Source organism: Mus musculus, chromosome 7 (genome assembly GCF_000001635.26).
Source record: "Mus musculus strain C57BL/6J chromosome 7, GRCm38.p6 C57BL/6J".
NCBI lineage: Eukaryota > Metazoa > Chordata > Mammalia > Rodentia > Muridae > Mus > Mus musculus.
Genome location: NC_000073.6, coordinates 22150748 through 22164469, shown reverse-complemented (window position 1 = coordinate 22164469; position 13722 = coordinate 22150748). Strand labels below are relative to the sequence as shown.

The 13722-nt window shown below is 40.4% G+C and overlaps 1 protein-coding gene across 1 annotated transcript; it reads left to right on the top strand.

The window, feature by feature from the left end:
- The first annotated feature begins 434 nt into the window (after nucleotides 1–434).
- Vmn1r142 (vomeronasal 1 receptor 142) lies at nucleotides 435–1352 on the top strand. Its single transcript, NM_001166749.1, has one exon. It carries the CDS (start codon nucleotides 435–437, stop codon nucleotides 1350–1352), a length of 918 nt encoding a protein of 305 aa, NP_001160221.1.
- The last annotated feature ends 12370 nt before the right edge of the window (nucleotides 1353–13722 follow it).

The following is a 13722-nucleotide window of genomic DNA, read 5'->3' as shown; positions in this document are numbered from 1 at the left end:
GCATTTATATATTGTTTTATTTTTAATGGTTTAGTTACATCCCAATTGAAGCCTCCCCTCTCTCCTAATTGTATTGAATTCTGATGGTAGAATCACATGTTCAAACTATTCTCTTTCTTGTCTGTATTCATAAGCAAGGACCATTGTGTGTTAAAATGTGTGTTATTGTGTTCTTGAGCTACTGGACCAATAAATCTGCAGTTGTAATACAAAAATTATCTCAAGGCCGGAGTAATAAAATCAGTATGAAATTTAATTTTAGTTATTATATATACATGTTTTCCAGGCAATTTACCTGTAGTGTGATAGAATAGTGTATCACTTATCAAGTGAAGAAATTGTCTCAAATCAATTGGTAAGTGTGGACAATAAAACAGAGACCCGAGAAGAGTAGTGTTCTACCTAATCATCCAGGGTCCTGTAAAACCCTCTCAATGTCTGATCATGGTAAATCCGTGAAAACCACTGAGGAAGTGGCTCTTCAGCTCCTCTTGCTTTGCCAGTTTGGGGTTGGTACCTTGGCCAATGTCTTTCTGTTTGTCCATAATTTCTCTCCAGTCTTGACTGGTTCTAAACAGAGACCCAGACAGGTGATTTTAAGCCACATGGCTATGGCCAATGCCTTGACTCTATTCCTCACTATATTTCCAAACAACATGATAGCTTTTGCTCCAAAAACTCCTCCAACTGAACTCAAATGTAAATTAGAATTCTTCAGTCACATGGTGGCAAGAAGCACAAATTTGTGTTCCACCTGTGTCCTGAGTATCCATCAGTTTGTCACTCTTGTTCTTGTTAATAGAGGTAAACTTATACTCAGAGCTAGTGTCCCAAAATTTGTGAGTTATTCTTGTTACAGTTGTTGGTTTTTCAGTGTCTTAAGTAACATCCACATTCCAATTAAGGTCACTGGTCCACAGATAACAGACAATAACACTGACTCTAAAAGCAACTTGTTCTGTTCCACTTCTGGATTCATTGTAGGCATTGTCTTCTTGCAGTTTGCCTATGATGCCACATTCATGAGCATCATGGTCTGGACCAGTGTCTCCATGGTACTTCTCCTCCATAGACATCGCCAGCGAATGCAGCACATCCTCACTCCCAATCAGGACGCCAGAGGCCAAGCTGAGACAAGAGCAACCCATACTATCCTGATGCTGGTGGTCACATTTGTTAGCTTTTATCTTCTAAATTTTATTTGTATCATCTTTCATACCCTTTTAATGCATTCTCATCTCTTCATACGGCTTGTCAGTGAGGTTCTGGCTGCAGTCTTCCCCAGTATCTGCCCCTTACTGTTGATCTTCAGAGATCCTAAAGATCCTTGTTCTGTGCTTTTCAACTGTTGAAAACCAGATTCACTAAAAAATGCCAAATCCAGAAGACAGTTCCACTAATACCATTAAGACCTTTATTCTTTAAATATGTTTTCAACATTTTGTATGAACAAGGTGTGGTGCTCACTGCTGTAATTTTTAAAGAATAAGGCTATACTCATTTGTCAATGTGAAATGATTTCTGGTTGGAATCTGACTGACATGGTAAGTGAGTTATTCAGCATCCTCTGTTCTCCTGTATATAACTGTATTCTGCTGCAGGCTGGACTGAAACTGATGCAACCAATTTTCACTAAACAGTTTAATGTGTTAAATGGTCCTGATCAAACTGATACTCTCGCTCCGTCTTAGTTGATACTTCAAACTTCAGACAAGAACAGAATCCCTCTCTATATTTCTCTACCTGAACAAACGAGGATGCATTGTTATGATTAAGTATTTTCAAGGATGAAATTTATATAAATAGTAAATATATTGTATGTCATTCCATTTTAGTTAGGAGATATATGCTTTGCTACCTTGGGCCCTACTGAGGTGAGAGTCAAGCACTGAACATCATAACTTTGTGCTCTCTAGAGCAGTACAATCTACTGAGCATATCGAGAATAAATAGGAAAAGAGGCAGAAACAGGTCATGCTCAGAAGCCTTAAGAGGACCAGGGAGGAATCCAGGATCCACACTGGACATCTTCTCCTGAAAGACCTTGGTAAAGACTTCACCCTGGGCTATGGTGATATTGTTTTTCCAATCATCACAAACAACTACCAATCTGACAGGAGACAAGACATATAGAGCAACGAGGTGGCAACATTATCACTCTGTCTGTCAGTGGCTTGCCAGTCACAAAATTATTTTCTCAGAAGATTAAATCAAAGAACTTAACCATTTCAGCTGCATGAGAATGACCAGGGAAGTGAAGACCACAAGATGAATCCAGGAGTGGTTATAGCTGTCGGTGTGATGAAACTTAAAATCTGACCTGTGATACTTACTCCTGTGGACAAAGAAAAACTTTAGCATTCATTTTTTTGTTTATGTGTGTTGGGTGTGTATGTATTTGTAGGGATTTCCTCCTGTTAAGAAGAATAGGTGCCATACCCCTAGTGCTGGGGTTACAAACAGATGTATGCCTATGAATATGGTTTCTCAGAATCAAGCTCTAATCCAATGTAAATGTGGCCAGGGTTCTACCCTGCTGAGTCACCTCTCCAGCCCCAAACTGAGAAATTTATCCAACACATTTGACACTTCAATTGCAATTTTGGAGGAGTGGGAAATCATTAATAACAGCTATATTGAAAGAGCTTGAAATAATAGAATAGGAACCATCAGTTTGTATGTTCCATATTGAGGAATGGATTCACACTGAGTTACAAAATTAATACTGAGACTTCCCATATACATTTTCACAGACTTGCACCAACCTTAAACTGACAAACTATGGCACCATGTCTTGATCATAACACTGGCCATAATAAAGTGTATTTTCTAAATTTATTTTAATCAGTTCAGTGTATCCTATGGCACTGATTTCTGCTTGCTAATCTGTGTATCTCCTTATCCCTAAGCATTGTTTTGGGGTAGTTTATTGGGTTCTATGATCTTCCAACACTTTTTTCACCCCAATTCCTTCCATCCAACTAACACCCATTAGGGAAGAAAAAAGTTAGAGAGGAAAAGGAGTATAGACATCTTAATGCTAATTCCTTCTTAGATTATGAGGGATATGAGGGCAGTAAGCAGAACAGAACTTCATAGTAGCATGAAGTACTTGGGGCCTTGCCACACCAAGACTTACCCATGTGGCTGTGATAATCAGTGGGCTGACCATATTCCCTGAGTTTTAAAGCCATTGGTCATTACTATTGCATGACCCTTAGCAAGATTTGGACATCAAGAAAAAGGAAATGAAACCCACCTTGGGATTCTATCTAACAACTATTAGAATGTCCAAGATCAACAACACAGGTGACTGCTCGTGCTGGCAAGGATGTGCAATAAGGGAATTGCTCAACCATTGCTGATGAAAGTGAAAACTTGTACAGTCACTATGGGAATAAGAATGTGGATGCTCACAGTCAGCTATTGGATGGATCACAGTGCCTCCAATGAAGGAGCTAGAGAAAGTACCCAAGGAGCTAAAGGGATCTGCAACCCTATAGGTGGAACAACATTATGAACTAACCAGTACCCCGGAGCTTTTGACTCTAGCTGCATATGTATCAAAAGATGGCCTAGTCGGCCATCAGTGGAAAGAGAGGCCAATTGGATTTGCAAACTTTATAAGCCCCAGTACAGGGGAACGCCAGGGCCAAAAAGTGGGAGAGAGTGGGTAGGGTAGTGGGGTGGGGTTATTGGGGACTCTTGGTTTAGCATTGGAAATGTAAATGAGGAGAATATCTAATAAAAATATATTTTTAAAAAAAAATAAAGATTCCACAGAAAGTTGGCATTAGATCTATCTCACCACTCTTGGATATATACCTGAAGGACACTTCATCCTACTACAAGGACATGTACTCAACCATGATTCTTACTGCTCTATTCATTCATAATAGCCAGAACCTGGAAAGAACCAAGAAGTCACAACAAAAGAAAGGATAAAAAATATGGCACATTAGCACAATACAGCATTACTCCACTGTTTAAAGACAGGCATCATGATGTTTATAGGAGAAACGCTAAAGCTAGAAAAAAAAATCTATCCTGAGTGAGGAAACCAACACCCAGAAAGGTAATTATGGTATGTATTCACTTATACATACATAGCTATTAAATAAATGATAATCAAGCTAAAAAGGAGATTAATCCATAGAAATGTTCAAGTGAGGGTCAAATGGATTTCATGGAAAGGGGAAAGAGATTAGCTATTCTGAGTGGACTAGGGGGGTGGGTTGGAACAGGTATAGGGTTAAGAGAGGGAATCAGTGGAGAGAGAGCTGGAATTGGAGGATATATGAGAAATGTTATGAAACCATATGGCAGTGGAAATTTAGTAACATATATGAAAGCGGTCCTACTGAAATTATCTAATAACTGAGGGTATGGAGCACCCAAATGACCACCTATTTTCAACTAAGGGGTCTTTTCAAGTACAGGGACTATATTGCATTCAACTGAGTTGTTGGCCAAAGATGTCCTGTGGAAATGCCTACAAAACCCAGGCTAGGGCTAGAGAGATGGCTCAATGGTTAAGACCACTGGCTACTTGCTATTACAGAGGTCCTAAGTTCAATTCTGAGCAACCACATGGTGGCTCGAAAGCATCTTCAATGAAATCTGATCCTCTCTTCTGGTGTGTTGAAGACAGATACATTGTACACATATCAATGAAATAAATAAATCTTTTTAAAATAACACACACAGGCCGATGTTAAGATAAAGGTTTGCTCTCTACAAACTGACAGTGAGATACCCATACCTAAGACAACACCCATACACTCCTTCACAATGGAAAAGTAGACCTGGTACCGACATAGGGCCTTTACTCCTTTAATAGTGTTTGGTATGGAAAAATACTCTGCAGGCTACCAAAAGAGACACATAAACATCAACTCAGCCACAAAACATTTGGTCTATAATCTGTCCTGCACACAAGATATGTTAATGCAATGGTGGCATGGAACTTTTGGGAGTATCCAACCAATATCAAATTTGTCATAGACAGAACACATACACAGCACTGTCAGGTGACCAATAACCAGAAATTAGATAGTCAACAAACATACCTACGGTAAGACCAAATACTACCTCTCTAAAATAAAATAAAATGAAATAAAATAAAATAAAATCATCAATAATATGACTTCTAATTGTATTTTGCCATATTCATAGATCAGTGTGTTTTTTGCTTATTATCAGAGAAAAATCCTCTTACAGCAGACAGAAACAGATTCAGAGAATCACAGACTGGCATCATGTGGAAAGAGATTTCTCAAAATACACAGCTCTAAATGGAATGTCTCCATCAAATCTCCCCTCTCAGAGCTCAGGGAATTCTGAAGAAGAGGAGTCCAGACAGAGTGTAAGAGCCATGGGGATGAAGACACCAGGAGAACTGGACTCAGTAAATCAACTGAGCAAAGTACACATGAATACACAGAGATTGAAACATCAAGAATGGGCCTACAAGGGTTTGCATCAGATTACCTGCATATATATTAAAGCTTTCAGCTTAGTATTTTTATGGAACACCTGAGTGTGTGAACAAATGAGTCACTGATTGCTATGCCTTCCCTCGGGGAACTTTTTGTTTTGTTTTATTGTCTAGACCAGGCATAATGTGATGGATTTTGTCTTATATTATATTCTCTTTTGTCCCATTTTGTTGTCTCTTAGAAAGTAATTATTTTCTTTTATATATATTTTTTAAGTTATGTATCTTCTTCATTTACATATCAAATGTTATCCCAAAATTCCCCCATTTTTTTTCCATTTTTTATTAGGTATTTAACTCATTTACATTTCCAATGCTATACCAAAAGTCCCCATATCCACCCACCCCCACTCCCCTGCCCACCCACTCCCCCTTTTTGGCCCTGGTATTCCCCTGTACTGGGGCATATAAAGTTTGCAAGTCCAATGGGCCTCTCTTTCCAGTGATGGCCGACTAGGCCATCTTTTGATATATATGCAGCTAGAGTCAAGAGCTCCGGGGTACTGGTTAGCTCATAATGTTGTTCCACCTATAGGGTTGCAGATCCCTTTAGCTCCTTGGCTACTTTCTCTAGCTCCTCCATTGGGAGCCCTATGATCCATCCATTAGCTGACTGTGAGCATCCACTTCTGTGTTTGCTGGGCCCCGGCATAGTCTCACAAGAGACAGCTACATCTGCGTCCTTTCAATAAAATCTTGCTAGTGTATGCAATGGTGTCAGCGTTTGGATGCTGATTATGGGGTGGATCCCTGGCTATGGCAGTCTCTACATGGTCCATCCTTTCATCTCAGCTCCAAACTCCGTCTCTGTAACTCCTTCCATGGGTGTTTTGTTCCCAAATCTAAGGAGGGGCATAGTGTCCACACTTCAGTCTTCATTCTCCTTGAGTTTCATGTGTTTAGCAAATTATATCTTATATCTTGGGTATCCTAGGTTTGGGGCTAATATCCACTTATCAGTGAATACATATTGTGTGAGTTTCTTTGTGAATGTGTTACCTCACTCAGGATGATGCCCTCCAGGTCCATCCATTTGGCTAGGAATTTCATAAATTCATTCTTTTTAATAGCTGAGTAGTACTCCATTGTGTAGATGTACCACATTTTCTGTATCCATTCCTCTGTTGAGGGGCATCTAGGTTCTTTCCAGCTTCTGGCTATTATAAATAAGGCTGCTATGAACATAGTGGAGCATGTGTCCTTCTTACCAGTTGGGGCATCTTCTGGATATATTCCCAGGAGAGGTATTGCTGGATCCTCCGGTAGTACTATGTCCAGTTTTCTGAGGAACCGCCAGACTGATTTCCAGAGTGGTTGTACAAGCCTGCACTCCCACCAACAATGGAGGAGTGTTCCTCTTTCTCCACATCCTCGCCAGCATCTGCTGTCACCTGAATTTTTGATCTTAGCCATTCTGACTGGTGTGAGGTGGAATCTCAGGGTTGTTTTGATTTGCATTTCCCTGATGATTAAGGATGTTGAACATTTTTTCAAGTGCTTCTCTGCCATTCGGTATTCCTCAGGTGAGAATTCTTTGTTCAGTTCTGAGCCCCATTTTTTAATGGGGTTATTTGATTTTCTGAAGTCCACCTTCTTGAGTTCTTTATATATGTTGGATATTAGTCCCCTATCTGATTTAGGATAGGTAAAGATCCTTTCCCAATCTGTTGGTGGTCTTTTTGTCTTATTGACGGTGTCTTTTGCCTTGCAGAAACTTTGGAGTTTCATTAGGTCCCATTTGTCGATTCTCGATCTTACAGCACAAGCCATTGCTGTTCTGTTCAGGAATTTTTCCCCTGTGCCCATATCTTCAAGGCTTTTCCCCACTTTCTCCTCTATAAGTTTCAGTGTCTCTGGTTTTATGTGAAGTTCCTTGATCCACTTAGATTTGACCTTAGTACAAGGAGATAAGTATGGATCGATTCGCATTCTTCTACATGATAACAACCAGTTGTGCCAGCACCAATTGTTGAAAATGCTGTCTTTCTTCCACTGGATGGTTTTAGCTCCCTTGTCAAAGATCAAGTGACCATAGGTGTGTGGGTTCATTTCTGGATCTTCAATTCTATTCCATTGGTCTACTTGTCTGTCTCTATACCAGTACCATGCATTTTTTATCACAATTGCTCTGTAGTAAAGCTTTAGGTCTGGCATGGTGATTCCGCCAGAAGTTCTTTTATCCTTGAGAAGACTTTTTGCTATCCTAGGTTTTTTGTTATTCCAGACAAATTTGCAAATTGCTCCTTCCAATTCGTTGAAGAATTGAGTTGGAATTTTGATGGGGATTGCATTGAATCTGTAGATTGCTTTTGGCAAGATAGCCATTTTTACAATGTTGATCCTGCCAATCCATGAGCATGGGAGATCTTTCCATCTTCTGAGATCTTCTTTAATTTCTTTCTTCAGAGATTTGAAGTTTTTATCATACAGATCTTTCACCTCCTTAGTTAGAGTCACGCCAAGATATTTTATATTATTTGTGACTATTGAGAAGGGTGTTGTTTCCCTAATTTCGTTCTCAGCCTGTTTATTCTTTGTATAGAGAAAGGCCATTGACTTGTTTGAGTTTATTTTATATCCAGCTACTTCACCGAAGCTGTTTATCAGGTTTAGGAGTTCTCTGGTAGAATTTTTAGGGTCACTTATATATACTATCATATCATCTGCAAAAAGTGATATTTTGACTTCCTCTTTTCCAATTTGTATCCCCTTGATCTCCTTTTGTTGTCGAATTGCTCTGGCTAATACTTCAAGTACTATGTTGAAAAGGTAGGGAGAAAGTGGGCAGCCTTGTCTAGTCCCTGATTTTAGTGGGATTGCTTCCAGCTTCTCTCCATTTACTTTGATGTTGGCTACTGGTTTGCTGTAGATTGCTTTTATCATGTTTAGGTATGGGCCTTGAATTCCTGATCTTTCCAAAACTTTTATCATGAATGGGTGTTGGATCTTGTCAAATGCTTTTTCTGCATCTAACGAGATGATCATGTGGTTTTTGTCTTTGAGTTTGTTTATATAATGGATTACATTGATGGATTTTCGTATATTAAACCATCCCTGCATCCCTGGAATAAAACCTACTTGGTCAGGATGGATGATTGCTTTAATGTGTTCTTGGATTCGGTTAGCGAGAATTTTATTGAGGATTTTTGCATCGATATTCATAAGAGAAATTGGTCTGAAGTTCTCTATCTTTGTTTGATCTTTCTGTGGTTTAGGTATCAGAGTAATAGTGGCTTCATAAAATGAGTTGGGTAGAGTACCTTCTACTTCTATTTTGTGAAATAGTTTGTGCAGAATTGGAATTAGATCTTCTTTGAAGGTCTGATAGAACTCTGCACTAAACCCATCTGGTCCTGGGCTTTTTTTGGTTGGGAGACTATTAATAACTGCTTCTATTTCTTTAGGTGATATGGGACTGTTTAGATGGTCAACTTGATCGTGATTCAACTTTGGTACCTGGTATCTGTCCAGAAATTTGTCCATTTCGTCCAGGTTTTCCAGTTTTGTTGAGTATAGCCTTTTGTAGAAGGATCTGATGGTGTTTTGGATTTCTTCAGGATCTGTTGTTATGTCTCCCTTTTCATTTCTGATTTTGTTAATTAGGATTTTGTCCCTGTGCCCTTTAGTGAGTCTAGCTAAGGGTTTATCTATCTTGTTGATTTTCTCAAAGAACCAACTCCTCGTTTGGTTAATTCTTTGAATAGTTCTTCTTGTTTCCACTTGGTTGATTTCACCCCTGAGTTTGATTATTTCCTGCCGTCTACTCCTCTTGGGTGAATTTGCTTCCTTTTTTTCTAGGGCTTTTAGATGTGTTGTCAAGCTGCTAGTATGTGCTGTCTCCCGTTTCTTCTTGGAGGCACTCAGCGCTATGAGTTTCCCTCTTAAAAATGCTTTCATTGTGTCCCATAGGTTTGGGTACGTTGTGGCTTCATTTTCATTAAACTCTAAAAAGTCTTTAATTTCTTTCTTTATTCCTTCCTTGACCAAGGTATCATTGAGAAGAGTGTTATTCAGTTTCCACGTGAATGTTGGCTTTCCATTATTTATGTTGTTATTGAAGATCAGTCTTAGGCCATAGTGGTCTGATAGGATACATGGGACAATTTCAATATTTTTGTATCTATTGAGGCCTGTTTTGTGACCAATTATATGGTCAATTTTGGAGAAGGTCCCGTGAGGTGCTGAGAAGAAGGTATATCCTTTTGTTTTAGGATAAAATGTTCTGTAGATATCTGTCAGGTCCATTTGTTTCATAACTTCTGTTAGTTTCACTGTGTCCCTGTTTAGTTTCTGTTTCCATGATCTGTCCTTTGAAGAAAGTGGTGTGTTGAAGTCTCCCACTATTATTGTGTGAGGTGCAATGTATGCTTTGAGCTTTACTAAAGTGTCTCTAATGAATGTGGCTGCCCTTGCATTTGGTGCGTAGATATTCAGAATTGAGAGTTCCTCTTGGAGGATTTTACCTTTGATGAGTATGAAGTGTCCCTCCTTGTCTTTTTTGATAACTTTGGGTTGGAAGTCGATTTTATCCGATATTAAAATGGCTACTCCAGCTTGTTTCTTCAGTCCATTTGCTTGGAAAATTGTTTTCCAGCCTTTCACTCTGAGGTAGTGTCTGTCTTTTTCCCTGAGATGGGTTTCCTGTAACCAGCAGAATGTTGGGTCCTGTTTGTGTAGCCAGTCTGTTAGTCTATGTCTTTTTATTGGGGAATTGAGTCCATTGATATTAAGAGATATTAAGGAAAAGTAATTGTTGCTCCCTTTTATTTTTGTTGTTAGAGTTGGCATTCTGTTCTTGTGGCTGTCTTCTTTTTGGTTTGTTGAATGATTACTTTCTTGGTTGTTCTAGGGCGTGATTTCCGTCCTTGTATTGCTTCTTTTCTGTTATTATCCTTTGAAGGGCTGGATTCGTGGAAAGATATTGTGTGAACTTGGTTTTGTCGTGGAATACTTTGGTTTCTCCATCTATGGTAATTGAGAGTTTGGCCGGGTATAGTAGCCTGGGCTGGCATTTGTGTTCTCTTAGTGTCTGTATAACATCTGTCCAGGCTCTTCTGGCTTTCATAGTCTCTGGTGAAAAGTCTGGTGTAATTCTGATAGGCCTTCCTTTATATGTTACTTGACCTTTCTCCCTTACTGCTTTTAATATTCTATCTTTATTTAGTGCATTTGTTGTTCTGATTATTATGTGTCGGGAGGAATTTCTTTTCTGGTCCAGTCTATTTGGAGTTCTGTATGCTTCTTGTATGATCATGGGCATCTCTTTTTTTATGTTTGGGAAGTTTTCTTCTATTATTTTGTTGAAGATATTAGCTGGCCCTTTAAGTTGAAAATCTTCATTCTCATCAATTCCTATTATCCGTAGATTTGGTCTTCTCATTGTGTCCTGGATTACCTGGATGTTTTGAGTTAGGATCCTTTTGCATTTTGTATTTTCTTTGACTGTTGTGTCGATGTTCTCTATGGAATCTTCTGCACCTGAGATTCTCTCTTCCATTTCTTGTATTCTGTTGCTGATGCTCGCATCTATGGTTCCAGATCTCTTTCCTAGGGTTTCTATCTCCAGCGTTGCCTCGCTTTGGGTTTTCTTTATTGTGTCTACTTCCCCTTTTAGTTCTAGTATGGTTTTGTTCATTTCCATCACCTGTTTGGCTGTGTTTTCCTGCTTTTCTTTAAGAGCCTGTAACTCTTTAGCAGTGCTCTCCTGTAAATCTTTAAGTGACTTATGAAAGTCCTTCTTGATGTCCTCTATCATCATCATGAGAAATGTTTTTAAATCTGGGTCTAGATTTTCGGTTGTGTTGGGGTGCCCAGGACTAGGTGGGGTGGGAGTGCTGCGTTCTGATGATGGTGAGTGGTCTTGATTTCTGTTAGTAGGATTCTTACGTTTGCCTTTCGCCATCTGGTAATCTCTGAAGCTAGCTGTTTTAGTTGTCACTGTTAAGAGCTTGTTCTTCAGGTGACTCTGTTAGCCTCTATGAGCAGACCTGGAGGGTAGCACTCTCCTTAGTTTCAGTGGGCAGAGTATTCTCTGCAGGCAAGCTCTCTTCTTGCAAGGCAGGTACCCAGATATCTGGTGTTCGAACCAGACTCCTGGCAGAAGTTGTGTTCCACTCACTAGAGGTCTTAGGATCACGTGTGGAATCCTGTGTGGGCCCTTGCGGGTGTCAGGCGACTCAGCTGGCAAGGTAGCCGGGGCTCGAGTGGAGTGGAAGGGGTTTGTGTCCCAGATCAAGCCCGGGTAGCCTGCTTCCCTATGTACCGCAGTCTCAAGTTCCACGCGATTGGATTGGGGTAGGCGCTGTGTTCCACTCACCAGAGGTCTTAGGGTCCCGTGGGGAGTCCCGTGTGGGCCCTTGCGGGTGTTGGGCAAGACTCTGCTGTCAAGGTAGCCCGGGGCTCGAGTCTCGAGTCGAGCGGAAGGGACTTGTGCCCCAGATCAGGCCCGGGTAGCCTGCTTCCCTATGTACCGCAGTCTCAAGTTCCGCGCGATTGGATTGGGGCAGGCACTGTGATCCACTCACCAGAGGTCTTAGGGTCCCGTGGGGAGTCCCGTGTGGACCCTTGCGGGTGTTGGGCAAGACTCTGCTGGCAAGGTAGCCCGGGGCTCGAGTCTCGAGTCGAGCGGAAGGGACTTGTGCCCCAGATCAGGCCCGGGTAGCCTGCTTCCCTATGTACAGCAGTCTCGAGTTCCGCGCGATTGGATTGGGGCAGGCACTGTGATCCACTCACCAGAGGTCTTAGGGTCCCGTGGGGAGTCCTGTGTGGACCCTTGCGGGTGTTGGGCAAGACTCTGCTGGCAAGGTAGCCCGGGGCTCGAGTCACGAGTCGAGCGGAAGGGACTTGTGCCCCAGATCAGGTCCGGGTAGCCCCACTTTCTCCTCTATAAGTTTCAGTGTCTCTGGTTTTATGTGAAGTTCGTTGATCCATTTAGATTTGACCTTAGTACAAGGAGATAAGTATGGATAGATTCGCATTCTTCTACATGATAACAACCAGTTGTGCCAGCACCAATTGTTGAAAATGCTGTCTTTCTTCCACTGGATTGTTTTAGCTCCCTTGTCGAAGATCAAGTGACCATAGGTGTGTGGGTTCATTTCTGGGTCTTCAATTCTATTCCATTGGTCTACTTGTCTGTCTCTATACCAATACCATGCAGTTTTTATCACAATTGCTCTGTAGTAAAGCTTTAGGTCAGGCATGGTGATTCCACCAGAGGTTCTTTTATCCCTGAGAAGACTTTTTGCTATCCTAGGTTTTTTGTTATTCCCGATGAATTTGCAAATTGCTCCTTCTAATTCGTTGAAGAATTGAGTTGGAATTTTGATGGGGATTACATTGAATCTGTAGATTGCTTTTGGCAAGATAGCCATTTTTACAATGTTGATCCTGCCAATCCATGAGCATGGGAGATCTTTCCATCTTCTGAGATCTTCTTTAATTTCTTTCTTCAGAGACGTGAAGTTTTTATCATACAGATCTTTCACTTCCTTAGAGTCACGCCAAAATATTTTATATTATTTGTGACTATTGAGAAGGGTGTTGTTTCCCTAATTTCTTTCTCAGCCTGTTTATTCTTTGTATTGAGAAAGGCCATTGACTTGTTTGAGTTTATTTTATATCCAGCTACTTCACCGAAGCTGTTTATCAGGTTTAGGAGTTCTCTGGTAGAATTTTTAGGGTCACTTATATATACTATCATATCATCTGCAAAAAGTGATATTTTGACTTCCTCTTTTCCAATTTGTATCCCCTTGATCTCCTTTTGTTGTAGAATTACTCTGGCTCATACTTCAAGTACTATGTTGAAAAGGTAGGGAGAAAGTGGGCAGCATTGTCTAGTCCCTGAATTTAGTGGGATTGCTTCCAGCTTCTCTCCATTTACTTTGATGTTGGCTACTGGTTTGCTGTAGATTGCTTTTATCATGTTTAGGTATGGGCCTTGAATTCATGATCGTTCCAAAACTTTTATCATGAATGGGTGTTGGATCTTGTCAAATGCTTTTTCTGCATCTAACGAGATGATCATGTTGTTTTTGTCTTTGAGTTTGTTTATATAATGGATTACATTGATGGATTTCGTATATTAAACCATCCCTGCATCCCTGGAATAAAACCTACTTGGTCAGAATGGATGATTGCTTTAATGTGTTCTTGGATTCGGTTAGCGAGAATTTTATTGAGGATTTTTGCATCGATATTCATAAGAGAAATTGGTCTGAAGT